Below are 18,936 nucleotides of genomic sequence, written 5' to 3'. Positions count from 1 at the left end.
AATGTGGGGTTTAGACCCCAATCCATTTCACCCATTCCGCCTGTGTGCATATATTTCTAACTTAGGGACGGGGGTGGCACTGTGGTCTAAACCACTGAGCCTGTTGGATTGCCGATCAGAAGGGCGGTGGTTCGAATCCCTGCAACTGGGTGAGCTCCCGTTGCTCAGTCCCAGCTCCTGCCAACCTAGCAGCTCAAAAGCACACCAGTGCAAGTAGATAAATAGGTACCACTGCGGCAGGAAGGTAAATGGAGTCACGGTGTTCTGTTGCACCAGAAGCAGTTTAGTTATGCTGGCCACATGACCCGGAAAGCTATCTGTGGACAAACGCCAGCTCCCTCGGCCTGAAAGTGAGATGAGCGCCGCAACCCCATAGTCACCTTTGACTGTACTTAACGGTCCAGGGGTCCTTTACCATTTTTACCTTATATGTTTCTAACTACTAATAAGAACAAACTGGATTTTTTAGTATTGTGAATTGTTATAACTGGAAACAAGGAACAGGAACAGATGTGAGTGAAGCCCTCCCCACTACGCCCTGAGCCCTCTACAGACGGGGCATGGACAGTGAAGGCTTTCATAGAAACTCTCTGTACATATTCAATAGTCTTTCCAAAGCTAGTGGAAGGGGGTGGGGAGGGAAACATGCTTGGTAATGAATGTCATATTTTTAAAGAGCAGCTGACATTTTCATCTTGATAAGATCGAAGTTCAGGGCACTCAGCATTGTTTCCTCTAATTGCCAAGTTAGCCAGCAGATGGCTTCTAGCAAAAATTCTGTGGAACACAAGGAGGCTCTGATGTCCAATGGGAGACAAAACAAGATCAGACAGGCAACATCTGCTGGGCTAGTCTTAATTGCAGCAAATTGCAATCTATGCTGAGGCTAAATTAGGACAGGTGTGAACAGGCGCACCAAGACCACCTGACTGTTCCACAGTACAGGGTGCATTGAATCCACCCAGAAGCACCAACAATAGATGTTTTCCCTTGGCGCATCTCTGAATGCAGCTGGAATTTTGTTGTTGTTCTTGAAACTAGAGCATTCGCCCCCATTAGTGCTGGACCTCTTAATTAGTGGGCTCTGGGATTCGCCCCCAGGGCCTGTCTCTTTTGAGAGGCTATTAAACAAATCTTAAAAGGCAGGGAGCCTTTGGTAGCCTCTCATTGGGCTCAGCCTTGATTGACCACAGTGGAAGATTTGTGCTTTTGGGGGAAGAATGCGATGCGGTCTTCATTATCCTGTGTGGCAGCCAAAAAGATAGTCTTAAAGCAGCTGAGAGCTACAATAAGGGTTGCTCTAAATAAACATCAATAAAGAGTTCAAACAAAACAGATGCCAACCATTTAGGTCTGCTATACACATTTTTCTTATGTGTATAGTTAATAAATGTTAACCACATTTTTTTCTAAAAGTATGAATATATCTGAGATTTATACACATGACTGGGCCAAGACATTTTACAGCCTGAGGCAAGGACAAGGTGGTCTCTTCACTTCCTCCACACCACACACACATCCACAGAGAAACGGGAAGCTGCTTTATATTAAGGTTACCAGACATCCATCCCCAGATTTACAAATCAGTCCCCTGACAAAATCCATTGAAGTTGAAAAGTGTCCCCAGATTCATTGAAAAAAATCTGGTAACCTTACTTTCTACTGAGTCAGACCATTGGACCATCTAGCTCAGTATAGTCTGCACTGACTGGCAGCAGCTCTTCATTCTTTCAGCCAGAGAAAAGTCTTGTCCAGCCCTGTGTGGAGATGCCAGTGGGGATTGAACCTGGGAGCTTCTGAATTCAAAGAATATGCTCTGCCACTGAGCTATATGCCCCCCCCCAAGAAAAATACAAAGTCAGAAATTAAGCCAGATTATTCAACTGCTGCAGGTAACAGGGCAGGATCCTAAGGGCAGTAGACTTGCTCAGAGGTGCAGGTCTGGTCCCATGACACACACACAGGTCTGCCCTATAACAACTGCCCTCTGAGGCTGCGTCTTCCTACTCTGCCTCACAGTGAATAATTCCTTTGGTGTTTATACTTCTTTTGATTTGTGTAGCAACCTTTTATCAAGAACTAACATTTCCCATAACTGACTGAACCATTCTAGCATAGATGTGCATTTGGTTTCTATATTTATCTGGTTGCTATTAAATATTTAGCTGCCGCTACTAAATGTAAAATGAATTCCTTCCACAACTGGGGAGCAGAGCACCTAAAAGTACATCTGCTGATCACACACTTAACAATCGTTTTCATCAATGCAGTTTGAGGACGTGACTTTGGTAGCTGAGGGATTGGGCCAGTGACTCCATATTTACACCAGAGTCAGTGGAGTATGAGACTGAATTTCAGAGTCGTGGGTTTGAGTCCATTGGGCTAAAGATTCCTGCATTGCAGGGGGTGGACCGCATGACTCTCGTGCATGGGCATAGCCAGGATTTTTGTTGGAGGGTGCAGGCTTTTGTTAGTGTGGCAGAACCTCAGATTTGCATGATTTAGGGGGTACAGCTACCCCCCTTGGCTACGCCCATGCCCTCATAGTTCCTTCCAATTTGACAGTTCAGTGATTCTATATCTGATGCAACAAAGCTAGTGTACAATGCCACCTAGCGACAAATTTGAGAGCTACGGTAATTCTTCAATGCTTTCAGAGCAAAAAGGAAATGAACTTAAGATGACTAAATATTGGTAGAAGTTTTGGGATCAATTGTCACTCTTCAATGCATCTCCTTGACCACTTATTAATATACAGGAGGTCCTTTGACCAAATGATGAAAAACCAAATGATTATAGACATATGATGCTTACGCTTTAAAATGAAGAGGTATTCAAAGCAGGTGGGATTGCTGGACACCTGGCAGCTAACATGTGATTTGTTGTTGTTGTTGTTTAGTCGTTTAGTCATGTCCGACTCTTTGTGACTCCATGGACCAGAGCACGCCAGGCGCTCCTATCTTCCACTGTCTCCCGCAGTTTGGTCAGACTCATGTTTGTAGCTTCGAGAACGCTGTCTAACCATCTTGTTCTCTGTCGTCCCCTTCTTCTTGTGCCCTCAATCTTTCCCAACATCAGGGTCTTTTCCAGGGAGTCTTCTCTTCTCATGAGGTGGCCAAAGTATTGGAGCCTCAGCTTCACGATCTGTCCTTCCAGTGAGCACTCAGGGCTGATTTCCTTAAGAATGGATACGTTTGATCTTCTTGCAGTCCATGGGACTCTCAAGAGTCTCCTCCAGCACCACAGTTCAAAAACATCAATTCTTCGGCGATCAGCCTTCTTTATGGTCCAGCTCTCACTTCCATACATCACTACTGGGAAAACCATGGCTTTTACTATACGGACCTTTGTTGGCAAGGTGATGTCTCTGCTTTTTAAGATGTTGTCTAGGTTTGCCATCGCCTTTCTCCCAAGGAGCAGGCGTCTTTTAATTTCGTGACTGCTGTCACCATCTGCAGTGATCATGGAGCCCAAGAAAGTAAAATCTCTCACTGCCTCCATTTCTTCCCCTTCTATTTGCCAGGAGGTGATGGGCCCAGTGGCCATGATCTTCGTTTTTTTGATGTTGAGCTTCAGACCATATTTTGCGCTCTCCTCTTTCACCCTCATTAAAAGGTTCTTTAATTCCTCCTTACTTTCTGCCATCAAGGTTGTGTCATCTGCATCTCTGAGGTTGTTGATATTTCTTCCGGCAATCTTAATTCCGACTTGGGATTCATCCAGCCCAGCCTTTCGCATGATGAATTCTGCATATAAGTTAAATAAGCAGGGAGACAATATACAGCCTTGCCGTACTCCTTTCCCAATTTTGAACCAATCAGTTCTTCCATATCCAGTTCTAACTGTAGCTTCTTGTCCCACATAGAGATTTCTCAGGAGACATATGAGGTGATCAGGCACTCCCATTTCTTTAAGGACTTGCCATAGTTTGCTGTGGTCAACACAGTCAAAGGCTTTTGCATAGTCAATGAAGCAGAAGTAGATGTCTTTCTGGAACTCTCTAGCTTTCTCCATAATCCAGCGCATGTTTGCAATTTGGTCTCTGGTTCCTCTGCCCCTTCGAAATCCAGCTTGCACTTCTGGGAGTTCTTGGTCCACATACTGCTTAAGCCTGCCTTGTAGAATTTTAAGCATAACCTTGCTAGCGTGTGAAATGAGTGCAATTGTGCGGTAGTTGGAGCATTCTTTGGCACTTCCCTTCTTTGGGATTGGGATGTAGACTGATCTTCTCCAATCCTCTGGCCACTGCTGAGTTTTCCAAATTTGCTGGCATATTGAGTGTAGCACATATGATAGTCATAACCAAAGACAACCACCCACAACCTAGGTCACTCCCAACCTCTCTCACCATCAAGGAAATACAGCAAGCAAATAATAACTCATACAAGTTATGTTGACACAAAACTCCACACATACACTAAGTAGAAGAAACATAACCACCCAACCCCACCCTACTCGCCATTCCCCTCTTTCCCCCCTAACCTAATACTACATGCAATGCAAATGTCTCACAACAAATGAAACGGATCTGTAGAAAACGCAATTGGGGGAAAAAGAGACAATGCACGTATTTTTGAAAACTAAGAAATCTTTAATAAAAAATTATTTTTAAAAATACACCATTGGACTGGTCCATCTGAACTTGTCGCTGTATTTTAGAGAGTAGTTTACCCTGTCCCTGGAATAGACTCCCATAGAAATGTCATCATTGATAGAAACTCCCACTTGGATGACATAGGAGAAATAGTTTGGGAAGGAAAAATATTGTGTGAACATCATGTGCCAGTTGGCATAAGTCTGTGCGATCTGTTTTCCACTCCTGCAGTGCCTGTCTCATGAAGCCCACCAACTACATCTGTAAAATAATAAAATATTTTGTTGTCGGCGAGCTGGCTGCCCTTCCCTGCGGCTCCTCTTTCCGGCTCAAGGCGGGGCCAAGCAAAGCGGCCATCCCTTTCCCTGAGTCTCGAGGCCGAGGCCCGCCCCACAGCCAGCTAGCGCCGCCCTCCTTCCTTCCCTCGATCGGTGCGGCCTGTGGGAAGCGCGGCGTTGACTCCGCCTCCTTCCGGCTTCCTCCAGGCCAAGGCAACAGCTGCAGCCGCCACCGCCGCAGGTTCCTCTCCATTCCGCCCGCTCCGCCATGGCGCTCCTTCACTCCGCCGCCGCCGGCAGCCGCCTCCTGCTCCTCCCGCCGCCCTGCGTGGCCTCCCTCGCCGCCCGAGCCAGGTAACGCGCGCCGCGGGGCGGGAAGGCCTCGACCGGCTACATCCATGCACCTCTCCGACTCGACACGTGTCGCGCTCGCGCCGCCAGAGCGCCTTCGAAGGCAGCTCGAGCCTCCGTCGCGTGCGGACGCTCTCGACTCGTGTCAGGACGGGGACGTGTGTGAATGGGGCCTGAGGGCCGGAAACCCCGGCGTGTTGGACGAGAGAGGGAGTTGGCGGGTCAGGACACCGGCCCGGCCAATGCTGAATGCGCGAAAAGGCGATTCGGTGGGGAGAGCACCCCTCCACCTTTATGTCCTTTGGCAGGGCCCGTCGCTCGCGTTTGGTGCACGCGGCCGGCTGGGGAGATGGTCGGCGGCCTTGATTGGCTGCGATGAAGGGCGGGAACACAGGGGCTTCCTCGGATTGGCTGGAAGACGGTGGCGTTGGCCTTGGACTTGAGTGCCCTTGGAGAGGTTTTGGAGGGCGGTGGGAAGGGACAGAGACTGCAAAAAAACCGCAACCCTCCAGGCCTGTGTGTATGTAATACACGAGCTATAATTCTGCCCACATTTACCTGGGAGTAAACCCCATTGGATATACTGGGACGTCCCTGCTTAGGAATGTGCTTTGGTTGCCTTATCCCATGCAGTCAAAGTTCCAAGTTCATCTGGCCTGGAGAGATTCTGGCAACTGAAACTGCATTAACTCCTCTCTTCCCACCCACCCCTTTGAAGTTTTCAATTGACTCTGCACTTTTGATTTCAACACGTGTATATTATTATCTTATTTATGGCCATGCAGTTGGAAATCTTTCTTCTCTCATGACCCTTTTACTGGTATAGATGATATTGTTAGTAATGATACCTGATGGTTCAGGGTGGTAAAAAGAAAGGGAGGGTTCTGAGGAGCTCCAGAAGGGTGAATAGGTGTTAAAATGGCAGCCTAAGCAAGCTTAAAGTGATGCACTCAGGGGCAGAAAAGAAAATCCCAGCTTCACTTTGGGAACTTTCACCCTTGACACTTATACCACCATGATAGCAACATAATCTTTACCTATTTGTCCTTTAACATCCTTAAGAAGATTTGGCTGTAACTCATAGCCAGTGATACCTTTAATTCCTGAAATTATCTTTTAAGATGCTTGCGACTGAGGTACATCTTCCTTTCTGTTTAATAGAACAGCAGCAGGGGTATGTGTATGTTCAAGCTGTGGCATGGCTGTCTAGTCAGTAATCTCACCCTTTTAAAAACACACATACCTCTTGCAACAGGCATGTTCCCTCCCACAGCAATAGTTTTATGGTTTCACTCAAAGCAAGAAAATAAAAATATCCCAGCTGAAACACTTATGCATTTACACTTACTGCTTGTAGAAGGGCTGCAGCCACACCACTGAGGCTATTTCTAGTGGCCTTCACTTGGACATCACATAAGAATAGCCTGCTGGATCAGGCCAATGGCCCATCTAGTCCAGCAACCTGTTTGTGCAGCATCAAACCATGGCTCTCAAGTGGATTTGTCTTTGCTCTGCCACTTCCCCCCAGAAAATCAGAACAAACGATAGTCCGCTGAAAACCTTATTGCCGTTTGTTCCAGTTTAGCGCTAGATCCTGGGAAAGCGGTGGGGCAAACAGAAGTACAGTATGGGTGAGCCCTTAGTTACTACAGGAAGATCAGGAATATATGCATGCCAGGAAAGCAGTAACAGCCGTTTTGTTCTCATGGGTCTAAATGACAGTCTTCTTAACACTGTGCTATGACACAGAATCATAGAGTTGGAAGGGACCCCAAGGGTCATCTAGTCCAACCCCCTGCAATACAGGAATCTTGCCCAACATGGGGCTCAACCAGGGGACAATGAAGAAGATGAACAGGAGGGAGCTGTGGGGAGTGAAAAGGGGTCAGGTAGTAGGCAAGAGAGGCCTGAAGGGGGGCTGCTTGGGTGTCCCCCACAGAAAAAGGTTAGGGGCTGTGAAGGGGAGGGTCAAGGGCTGCCAAATGTGGGCCATGGGCTACAGGCCCAGAAGCATGGCAGTTGTAAAGGAGTATTAGTGAACAGGAGGCTTCTTCAGCGCTAAAGGACACCTACTTAATAATGTGAGACTAAGGCACAGATACTCAATGCAATGAAAACTGAAGCCCTCTACACTTTTAAAAAATGTGTATCCCTCATGAATTACTAAAATCATTTACATAATACCTTTACAAAGTTATCAAGTTGGCATACAACATGATAACTTATGATAATCCATTAAAATACATTAAACACCATTATAAAAAACTATAGCTGCCGTATCCAAGAAACAGTAAAATCTGGTATAATTTATCAAAGGCCCTGAAAGGCCTGAGTGAACAGGTATGTTATTCAGTTACTAGCAGTTACTAGTGAAGTTTGTGCCTTATGCTCAGCATGTGCTTAGACACACCTTTCATACTCTCCTATTACAACATATAATTGCAACTGTTCTCACCAACAAGGACAGCTTTGCCCAGTTCTGCATGCCAGGCTTGCTTTGGGGTTTGATTTTTTTCTCACAACCAGCTGCCCACAATTTTGGGCTGAGGGGGGGGGGGCGCTCTCAGGCAGCAGCAGTTGGAATGTACAATGAAATACATCTCTCTGAGCAAGCGCTTCAGGTGAAGAGCAGATACCAGGAGCAGCACAGCTGAAGAGTCAGCCTAATCCTAAATAGCAGCAACCAGGACAAGGAACATCTGGACCAAGGCTCTGAGCGTGCCAGTTGGCAAGAGGTCAGGAGCATCTATTCAGAGCAAATCCCAGCAGAGCAGCCTCACATTAATGCCTTAACATGCCTCCATTTTGTGTGAGGCGTCTCCATTTTTCACAATGAAATTCAGACAGAGAGGAACATGTCACAACACATCATCCTGCATCAACCTGTCCTGCACAAGGAGGGCATCTTAGCAACACCCTTCTTCAATCACTAGCAGAAAAAAAATCAATTATTCACCTAGGCTTTTAAAAACATTTTTACTACCTTAAAAAAATACTTTCAAAGACTTAATTGAGCTTTTATCCGCTAGTTGTTCTGAGTATATTTTGTTTGTTTATGTAAACTGCCTTGAAATATTTGATAAATGTAATACAGAAATAGGTTAGCATACTCATACAATGTAAATGAGGCACAAGAGCTGAAGTGTGTGAATTTGGTTGGGTCTCATCCAAAACAGCTTATATGTAGAGTCATTTTTACATGGTAAAAAGAACAAGAAATCAGTTTCATGGAAGACATTTGAAACACAGTATGGCTGCAAATGTCTTCTAGTCTGCAGCTAAATGGACAGACGTTGACTGACCATGCCTCATTTCCTTGTAAGGGAATGGAGCTCTGAACAGAAACAAACACTTTGCATTGATGTTGCAGCTCCTGGTGGGCTAATGTGGAGATGGGACCCCCTGATCCTATTCTGGGAGTGACTGAAGCCTTCAAGCGAGACACCAGCAGCAAGAAGATGAACCTGGGAGTCGGGGCTTACCGAGATGACAATGGGAAGCCATACGTTTTGAACTGTGTCCGCAAAGTAAGCAAAAGCGCCAGCTCCCACACATTAAGAGCATGTGTGGGATTGTGTAGATGTGGCTGTGTGTGGCAGCCAGACATGCCTATGGGCAGTCATGGGATCCAGGTTCTAGCCGCTAGGGTTGTGTGAGTGGCTTAGCTGCTTCCTACTCATTTCAGATGTCTGAACAAAACAAAGAGCCAGATCTCTTCTCCATCCAGTAGCTGCCTGAGATGCATTTGGAACCATCCCAGTGTGGCCAAGTGTCTTCATGGTGGTGGGGAGACACAAAATTTTGGCTTTGTGAAGTAGCTGGAGGGTGGCAATAGGCGAACTGAACTATTTAGGTAGGAATTGAGTCTTGTGCAGGCCGAGAGGCCATATAGCTGCCACAAGCATAAAAGGGAAGGGTTGAGACTGAAGAGGGGGGTTGGAGAGAATTTGCAGCTGCTTGGCCTTTTCTGCATTGGGAATCTAAGGAGCAAGCAAGCAGTGGCAGCTGGGAGGTGTGAAGGCACCATCTGCAAAGATATTGAAGGAGCAACAAAGGCAGGTCTGAGTAGATGAATGAGGAATGGGTTGGGGGCTCTTGATGCTAGATGTTGAGTAGCTTTGCTAAAGCTCCTGGGTTCCCACTTAACTCACTTGTCAGTTCTTTCTGTGAAACAAGGATAATCCTGCAAAGGGATGTGCGCTCGCGTCCCTTTAGTTATTTGGGTGTGTAATCTAGGAGTGATAAATGAGGTGAATGGAAGTTGCCTCTCCTCTTAACCTATGGAGGAAACAAAATAAGAAAATGCAATCTGTTCTCTCTAGGCAGAAGCCGAGATAGCTGCAAAGAAGTTGGACAAGGAATACTTGCCAATTGCTGGCCTGGCAGAGTTCAACAAGGCGTCAGCTGAGCTGGCTTTGGGAGAGACACATGAGGTTATTCAGAGTGGCCGGGTAAGGAGCCAAGGTTATCAAGTGCATTCATTAATACTGTATTCAAGTAATGGATTCCTGCACTGGGGGCCTTGACACTTTTCACCCATAGGGAACCTTTTCCAGATTGACATATGCTGAGTACCCACTGAATGCTGCGCAGGATTCCAAGATGGGCAGTTTGTTAAGGTAGAACACTGGCTGGGCCACACCATCCCCCTTGCAAATGTAGTGTTCTCATGGATCATAGCCCAATTCCATCCTGTTTCACTTCTGACCTTTCTCATTGAGGAATGCCCAGTAACATTCTGGGGAACTGCAGGGTTCCTCAAAATACGGTTTGAAAAGTCAGTGCCAAAGAAACTTGTAGCACATGAGAACAGATGTCCCCTGTGATTAGGTCAGTGGGGGCAGTGGGATTCGTTTTAGAGTTGCTGTAAGGATCTGGAAATGCAAGCAACACCCCATTTTATTCTAGAGCCTATGATGGATCCTAGTCCAGAATTTGACTCCTTCCTTTAAAGCAAGATTCTAATCTCATGGTTGTGAACATGTTAGATGTGTGTTGTGTCTTCTGAAACCAAAAAGAGAGCCAGTCTGTGCCAAAAATTCCTTGCCTAGGATCCATATTTCTGTGGGTCCTCTGTGTTGTTTTGGCCCCAACTTATCTTTTTCTTTGGATATGCCAAAGGAGTCCAAATTCTTAAAGAATTTTAAAAAAATGCTATTGGAATAAATAATAAAAACTGGGTCACTTTTATATGCTTAGTTATGAACAGAGTTTGAACTTCCTTGTTGCTGGGAAAAACCAGCTAAGAGGAAGGCTCTTTTGAGTATATCATTCAGATGAGCCACTGGAATAAATGTTTTCTCGTTGTTCAAGTGTTGACATGCGCTTCAATCTTAACAAATAGTGTTGCCTTTGCAAGCATTGAGAAAAGCTTTATTCCTCCTTGTTACTCTTTCTCTTTCAGTTCTTGGGCAGGTAGAATTGTTGACCAGTATTGCACACAGCTGTCTTTTCCTCTTGCCCTTACAGTCATGTTTCAAGGGCTTCACCTGTAAAATAGGCAGATTATGAGGCACACTGAGCTCCAGCTATCATTGGAGTGTTTACCTGTTGTATTTTGTGGGCGTGTCGTCTGGAGATGTCTCACGTGCCTGTTCATTGCTCTTTCAGTATGTCACTGTGCAGACAATTTCTGGAACAGGATCTTTAAGAGTTGGTGCCAACTTCTTGGTAAGTGCTTCTGTAATCTAACAACATAAACATGAGGAGATGGTGGGATACAGTTTTTTCACATCTCTTGAAGGAGCTGTGGTCTCTGGCGTTGAAACTATGATTCAAACACACCCTATCTCCTATTCTTCATACAGCAACGGTTCTTCAAGTCCAGCCGCGACGTGTACCTCCCCAAACCATCCTGGGGGAATCACACCCCCATCTTCAGAGATGCTGGGTTGCAACTGCAAAGCTATCGGTACTATGAGCCCAAAACCTGTGGCTTTGACTTCGCTGGAGCTTTGGATGACATCTCTGTAAGTTGACAGTTGAGGGTGAGCTAATGGGGATGTGTAGGTCATGGAGAGTTTGGGCGTGGCTTGTTTAAATGGTGAGCAAGGAAAGATACAGCCAGGAGGGTTTAGATACTAGGCCCCGTATGATGTTTTGGAGTAACAGGTCTTGGGAATCTAAACTTAAGAGAATAACCGCGTTGGTTGCAAATGTAAGTCTTGCAGTACCTTTAAAACCCAATACCATCATGGAAGGAGCTGTTATAGGAGAGGACCTGTTTAATCAGGATCATGAAAAGAGTGGACATGCAAACATGGGTTGGAGAGAGACACTTGCCCACTTTCTGTCTTGTGAAGTGGAACTGGCAATTCTTGCCATCCATTACAGATGAAGATTCTTCTGGTCACGCTGTATGTGATGGAACACGTCTTCTCATACCAGCCAGCCCAAGCTCTGAGACTGGGCTGGAGACAGGGCTGCTTGTGGTACCACCAATGGATGTAGCTCACTGTATAGTGATTGGCCTTCTCTCTAGAGGCATCTCAGCTGTGGAGTTCCCTTCCTCTGGAGGCATGGATGGTCATGAATTTAAGGAGTTCAGCCACTTAGTGAAATCTTGCTGCATTTCTCTGCCTTTTGGAGGCTCTTGTTAGATGGGTTTTGAGCCTTGAGTCTGTTTATTATTATTCTGTTGGTGTGCGTGTGTGTTGTCTGTGGAGTTTTATTATTGATAGTTCATTGTTTTGTGGCATGTGGCTTTTAATGATGGCTCCATTCGCGATGGAAATTGCTTTGAGGTCACTTGGTATATAAATGGACTAAGCAAAGAGTAACGGCTCATTTTTCTCACACCCTTTTTATTAAAGAAAATCCCGGAAAAGAGTATTGTTCTCTTCCATGCCTGCGCTCACAACCCAACTGGAGTAGACCCTCGGCCAGAGCAGTGGAAGGAGCTGGCAGCAGTAGTGAAGGTGAGGAGGGCCGTGGTACCAAGAGAGCAGGCGGCTGAGGGATGAACTTCCCTGTGTGGAGAAGGAGCAGGTCTGCTTGCCTGTTTGGAAGACACACCCTGGGAGGAGATCTCAGCTGGGCAAGAGATGTGTGTAACTCCTGTGAAAACCAAAAAACTGTCTGAATGGGCACTGCCGCCTCCCAATTATTGTTGTTACCACATTGTTTCTGTATGATGTGATGCTCCTCTGCTGTGTGACCTGTTCCATTTACCATAGCTGCCCTTAGGAAGAAGTGTTGTCATTTTTAAGCTGAGCTGGCCTCTGTTCTTTCGCAGAAAAGGAACCTCTTTACCTTTTTCGACATGGCCTACCAAGGCTTTGCCAGCGGTGACATAAACAAAGACGCCTGGGCTGTCCGCCACTTCATTGAACAAGGCATTAATGTTGTGCTGTCCCAGTCATATGCAAAGAACATGGGCCTGTATGGTAAGCCCCTAAGTCCAGGGTCTGTTGCCATCTCCGTGGGTGGGAAAAGCTGCTCAAGGGATTAAGCAATTTGCTAGCTGCTTTCACTTTCCAGTATATGGGTGAAAGGTCTACGCAGGACTAGAGGCAAGAGAAAGCCCTGCTGTTCGGTTGAGTTTGCATTTTGGACCACATTCCTGTTTTAGAGATGGTCCCAGGTTAGAAATGGAAAGGCAGTGGCACTGGGGAAATGCTTGTGAGGCTCTTAATAGAGAAAGCAAGCCAAGAACTCTGTTTATGATTGAAGAGAGGTGGCTGTGATGTGGAGTCACAATTCTGTCACAGGAGAACATGAATTTCTGTAATCATCCAATTTGTATAAAGATGCATTCTTTGTGCAACCACACAGTGTCTTTGGGGACTCCACATGATAGGAGCATCAAGGAGGGCAGTTCTAGGGGCTGATAATTGTTTGGGGAGGGCAGATCTGCTCCTTGCCTGGCTAGAAGCCCCTTTAGCCTTGAATCTACTTTCTGAGTGCCTCTCTATTGAGTCACAAGGGGTTAACCCTACCCCTTTAAAAAGTAAATCTAGGGATAAAGAAATCCCCATTCCTTCCAGTTACAGGTATGGTGCTATAAAATCAGATTGTACTGCTCTAGTTTCTTAGTCTGCGTTTGAGCTAGCTGCCATCCAGAGAGCTGATGATTTCTTCTTTCAGGCAGAGGAGACAGGGCTGGAAGGAAGGACTGAGGCTGATAAAAGGAAGGGGATAGAAGGAGAGCTCCAGGTGGCATTTGTGTGCCTCTTCCAAACAACAGCACCAAGTGCACAGCCAGACCAATGTGGCTGAGCAGAGCCACAGAGGGAGACACAACTGCACTGCATTCTGGTCTTTGTTTTCCAGGGGAGCGTGTGGGGGCCTTCACGGTGGTTTGCCATGACTCCAATGAGGCCAAGAGAGTGGAATCGCAGCTGAAGATTCTGATCCGCCCCATGTACTCCAACCCTCCCCTTAATGGGGCTCGGATAGCCTCCACCATCCTGAATAACCCTGGCCTGCGAAAGGAATGGTAAGGCTGACTATGTGCAGTCAGCAGATGAACAGAAAAGGGCAGGGGGACAGCCAACCCTGGATGGCTTTTAAGGACAGTTGATTGTGGGGCTGCAACAACAAACCAGAGGAGTCCTTCAAATTGGAGGGCAACACTTTAAGCAAGTTTAGTCTGCTCAACCTTGTTCTTGGTTGATGCCAAATCTGCACCAAAGGCAGAAGGGCTGTGGCTGTTCCTTTCTGTAGCAGGCATGTGGCTGGGTTAAAAAAACAAACAAAAAATCAACCTGGGGTTTCTTAAAGCTGTTTTGGAGACAGGACTGTGCAAACTTATTATGCTTTTCCATGCACATAAACTCCATCAGGGCACAAGGCATGGTGGAGCCTCATATATTATTCCTTTGGCTGCTCCCCCACCCCCATCTCCCTCTGTCTCTCGCCTTGTATTGACTCCACATTTGCCTCCTTCCCTGGCACAGGCTGGTAGAGGTGAAGGGTATGGCTGACCGAATCATTGGCATGCGCACCCAGCTAGTGGCAAACCTGAAGAAAGAAGGCTCCCCTCATAACTGGCAGCACATCACTGACCAGATCGGCATGTTCTGCTTCACAGGACTGAAACCCGAACAGGTGGGTGAAGGAATGAGCCTGAATCAAACTTGCTAACCATTTTGTACTGGCATTTGATTTGCTTGGTGTCCTCCCCCCCCCCCCCATAGATGGGCTCAAAGTGCCTCAAACACCAGAACAGCTGTATAGAATTAGTCTTTGATGCACACCAGGAAAAGGACAGAACGTGATTAGTGTGGCTGCATTTTAATTCTCTGAAGAATTTAGAATGTCTTCCATTATTTAATTGGTGGCTGAGGGAAGTGGGAGCTGTGTAGGAAGCCGGCAGCTGCTACTAATTTGGGAATGGCAGCATGTGGATCCCCCATTGATGATAAAAGCGCTCTGCTGGGCTGGTCGTGTGGAAAGGGATTGTTAAAAAACATGAAGCACAGTGTTAGTTGCATTGAAGTGAGATGTGGCAGCAGCCGACTTGAGTAGGTATCAAGCAGCCTGGCTGGGCTGCTGTTTGCTGAAGAGCGTTCACTTGAAGATCTACGAAGTTGCTTCGCTGTCCTCCAGGTTGCAAGTTGGCCCTGGTAGGTGGTAGCAAACAGACGTGCCTGGCCTTGGGAAGCTGCCTGAGTCGATCCCTTCCTGAAGTAGAATCTTTCCTGTGCTTTACTTTCCAGGTGGAGCGGCTCACCAAGGAGTTCTCTGTCTACATGACCAAGGATGGCCGCATCTCTGTCGCCGGAGTCACTTCTGGCAATGTGGCTTACCTGGCTCATGCCATCCACCAAGTCTCCAAGTAAAGCAAAGACAGAAATGGGTGGACTGACCGGCCTTCCCTTCCGTTTTCTCCGGACATTTTGACTCAGCAGAGGGCGGGTGAGAGAGGAGGAGATGGCGGCAGCATCAGCAAGCAAAACGGTTCTTTCCACAACACTTCAACGTCATTTGAATGTATCTCTGTAGCGGCAAGGCCTCCTCAGCCCTCCCTACTCACACTGCTTGGCTCTAGGCAGAGCTGTTGATGTGTGTTCTGCTCCTCCCTTCAGAAGTAGCCACTTTACCAAAAATGGATCCTTGAATCCTTCAAGAGTTTGTGGCGGATTTGATGCAAATGCTTTAGTGAATGTTTGCCTGCCAGCATTTTGTGTGTGGTGGCCTCATCATATGAGTGTCAGGGCATGGTTGGACTACAACTCCCACCATCCTTGTCCATTGGCTGTGCTGGCTAGGGCTGATGGGTGTTGAAGGGCTGCAGCTTCCCTGCCCCTGAGCCAGGGTTCTGGATGATGAGCCGTTCCTTGTCTGCCCTTTTGGACTTGGATCGGGGAGTTCTGCAGAGCCCACCTCTGGCTTCACAAGAGGCCTTCTCCCCAGGGATCCTCTTCTTGCCCAGTTCTTCCAAGGAAAGGCAAGCAGGGGTATTCCGGAGTCAGCATTTCTTTCCATTGGCTCTTGGCTTTCTAGTTCTGCTTTTTCTCAAAAAATAAATAAAAATCACTTGAAATCAGCCTGCTTTAAATGGACCCCAAGTCCCTGGCACACTCCGGGAATTTGTGTAATGAAGCTTGAAAGAGAAATTACTTCCTCTTTTTTTTCTTCCTCGCTAAAAAGCTCATTGTTTCCATGCATAGACAGTTTATAAAGCTGACTCATAAGTTTGTTTCACTATCAAATAAAAGGCAGATAATAGAACAATCTTTTAACTCTTCTCTGGCATCTTTGATCAGCAATAAGGGCAACAAATTAAACTGTGTTTCTTTTAATTTTTGGTCATCTGAAGCCCTGCTGGGCCCTTGCTCATTCTCTCCAAAATCCTTTCTCACACAATGCTTTGTAATCCTTTTCAATCCTTTGTAATCCTTAAATGGGACTAAAGCTCTATTACGAATTTGGAATAGCTTCCCCCACCCCAACCCAGGAAATGTAACTGCTCTTTAAGTGCAACTTACGGTAATTTTGGCTCTTTTTAGTTTCCTCTCTGTTCTTGCCATTCACATGTGTTCAGGATATCCACCACCTGAGCCAAGAGATCCACCGCAATTGAATGACAGTTCACTAGGCCTGTAAGTAGGGCAAGATAAACTCTTCAATGTGTTCAAACAACTTAAGATGGAAAACATTTTTGTCTGTGAAGCATTTTTCTCATGGAACTGCTTCACTCTTCTCCCTCCCCCTGCAAAGTGGAAAGAAGGGGGCAGGTGAAACCTATGGGAAAACTTATGGGATCTCTTGTCTGTGTGTATGTGAGCGACAGAGATAAGTTCTTCAGCTTTGGCAATTATACAACAGCAGATACCATGAACAGTTGAGCCTCTGTGGCCAGAAGTTGATTGTCTGGAGCTACAAAACATGTACCTTGCTGCCTACCCATTGCCTCTGTTGTGAAAAGGCAGTTGAGTATTTAATGCATTGTGTGTGTCTCCTTTATATTGTGTGAACAACTTAAGGCTTTCGTGCCTGCCCAGAGGCCAGGCCTTAAGCCCCATCTCTGTGTTAGCTGAGTGTCAAAGCATGCATATTGAATGAGGAAGGGCTGAGAGGTCAAGAAGAGCTGTCGCCACAGCATGAAAAAGTCTCAGGCTGGTGGCTGGCCTTTGCATCCAGCGTCCATAGCTACACATGTGGAGCTGCCTCTAGGGGCAGAAGTGAACCTGTTTGTCCGTTGCTTTCAGATACTACCACCTGCTGCTGCTTTCCCCCTTGTTTGGGGTATGTGTGCTTGTCCTGTCTGCCCTTAACCAGTCTGTTTAGGGTGCTTAGCTGTGAGTTTCATTTGCGTGAATAGCAGAGCTAAAGGCTGTGTTCGGCTGATCACCAGAAAGAAAGTTGTTCTTGCAAAGAGCTTGCAGGTTTTGCTGTAATTCTCACATGACAGAAAAGAACAGCATTTTCCTTCTGTCAGTAGCCTTTGTGGTCCTCCTATTTCAGCTTATTTTGGCAGGAGAGTCAAGACAGCCCAACTCCCAAAGCTTCTTTTTGATTCTCCCACACTTCATGCTGCTGTTGTACACTCAAAGATTTGATTTATAGTCCTCATTTTTCTCTGCTGTGGTTTTAGGTCACTTCTGCTTCTCTGATTACTGTCTCCAATGCTCTGTCCTCTCACTAGAGAATATTCTGCTGTTCAGTAATAAATCATGTTGCCCTTTATGCAGCCTGTCACTTCTGTTAAAAAATTAAAGCTGCTGTACATCTGAGCATTACAGATCTGAGGCTTTTATTTATGATCACTTCTGCTCAGACCTGCATCCCACTACTCTGAATCAAGCCTTCTGTAACCTGGTGTGCCTTCCAGCACTTTCAGAGTTCAACTCAGCCCCAACATCCAGCAAAATAACTATTATACCAACTGGATCAGCCCCAAGGTAGCCGCACATTGCAGAAACCTGGTTGTGAGGTTTCCACAGTTAAAGCAACTTTCTGTGTTGCAACATGACAATGAATAACCAAGGCTGCATGGTGGGCCTTGCACTGACACTTTCATCCTGTTCAGAATGATCCGGGTGGAGGCACAATGGAGTCAGCCTGGTGTGGGGAAGAGTGTACCTTACTGCTATTATGGGGAGTGGTGGTGAGGTACATGAGCACTTCTTCCCATAGCAGCAGCATCCTGGTAAATGGGGAGTGAGGAGTAACATGGGGAATGAGGTCTATTCTATTTGGCTTGTTCCTGCTCTGCATAAACCAGACCTTATCTTTTGGCTATGCTAGAGTGTGATGAAGAGATGCTAGGCAGTCTTTACACCAGGCAGATTCTGAAGTAACAAGTGCACGTTCATGCTCTGATGTTAATAGTGGCTATATTTTCCCCTCTTATTCCTACATTGTATAAGATGTTTCTAGATCTGAATACCATATTGGATTAGTTTGACAAGAGTACCTTCCTTGTCCCTACTTATCAGTGCTGGTTAAGACTTTGTGTTGTCCTTTCTCACAAGCCTAGAGGAAAACTGCCTATTTGTCCAAAGCCGCCTAAGCTTCCTTTTTTTGTATCCCAGCAGAAGTGGGGTGAGTGGAGGACAAGGGCAGCATTCTGAACTAGAGAAAGACAGAAGCAGAACTTTCTGAGGAAGGAGGGAGCCATTATTCCTTTGTCCAGCTACAGGTTTCACTTCAGGCTCCCCATCACAAATGGAAGCTACAGCTGGGATCAAAATAGTGACAATAACTTATTATTATTATAACCCTCCCTCTGTGCTGTTATTATTATTATTATTATTATTATTATTATTATCTGCTTCTGCTGTTCTTCATTGCTTCCAGCATCTTCCCCAACCTGGCTACTTCAGTTTTCAATGCTGCAGAGCAGGAGTTTCCAAACTGCTCCATTGACCACCAGTGGTCTGCAAGCTTCATTCAGGTGGTCCATGGCACGTCCACATGAAATGCTCATATTGATTTTTATTGCTTTCTTTATTTCTTACACTGCATTACAATTTGAATTCCATGGAAAACAAATTGTCTTTCGATAAAATGCAATATAAGAAACAAAAGGAGCAAAAAAAAAACCCCATGCTGTTTTAAAAATATGCAACACCTAAACACACCACATTACAATTACTACAATAGGCAGGAAAGACGTGAAGTGGTCTGCCAAGACCCTTGGCCATTTTCAAGTGGATTATGGAGAACAGACTGGGAGACTTTTGGCCCTCTAGATGGCGCTGCGCTACAAATCCCAACAGCCAGCATGTGGCGGGATGATGGGAGTTGCCGGTCAACAACACCCGG

At 46.2% G+C, this 18,936-nt stretch overlaps 1 protein-coding gene and 1 long non-coding RNA gene across 2 annotated transcripts; one reads left to right on the top strand and one right to left on the bottom strand.

The window, feature by feature from the left end:
- Positions 1–4,570: 4,570 nt before the first annotated feature.
- On the bottom strand, positions 4,571–8,586 carry LOC308483269. The gene is made up of 2 exons (XR_013989627.1): positions 5,277–8,586; positions 4,571–4,855 (listed from the first exon to the last, which is right to left on the bottom strand). It is a non-coding gene; the product is annotated as an uncharacterized lncRNA (long non-coding RNA).
- On the top strand, positions 5,052–15,900 carry GOT2 (glutamic-oxaloacetic transaminase 2). The gene is made up of 10 exons (XM_081016909.1): positions 5,052–5,226; positions 8,594–8,750; positions 9,546–9,674; positions 10,834–10,893; positions 11,031–11,192; positions 12,036–12,140; positions 12,458–12,608; positions 13,495–13,660; positions 14,121–14,271; positions 14,883–15,900. Exons 1-10 carry the CDS (start codon positions 5,141–5,143, stop codon positions 15,003–15,005), a joined length of 1,290 nt encoding a protein of 429 aa, XP_080873035.1. The 5' UTR covers positions 5,052–5,140; the 3' UTR covers positions 15,006–15,900.
- Positions 15,901–18,936: the final 3,036 nt, after the last annotated feature.

Source organism: Podarcis pityusensis, assembly GCF_964106645.2.
Source record: "Podarcis pityusensis genome assembly, chromosome: 8".
Taxonomy (NCBI): domain Eukaryota; kingdom Metazoa; phylum Chordata; class Lepidosauria; order Squamata; family Lacertidae; genus Podarcis; species Podarcis pityusensis.
The sequence above is the reverse complement of the archived record's forward strand: the minus strand, read 5'-3'. Positions and strand labels throughout refer to the sequence as shown.

Coding starts and splice junctions, on each gene's coding strand:
- GOT2 (XM_081016909.1), top strand. CDS start 5,141: ATGGCGCTCCTTCACTCCGCCGCCGCCGGCAGCCGCCTCCTGCTCCTC. Junction 12,141..12,457: donor AGCTGGCAGCAGTAGTGAAG/GTGAGGAGGGCC, acceptor GTTCTTTCGCAG/AAAAGGAACCTCTTTACCTT. Junction 13,661..14,120: donor CCTGGCCTGCGAAAGGAATG/GTAAGGCTGACT, acceptor TCCCTGGCACAG/GCTGGTAGAGGTGAAGGGTA.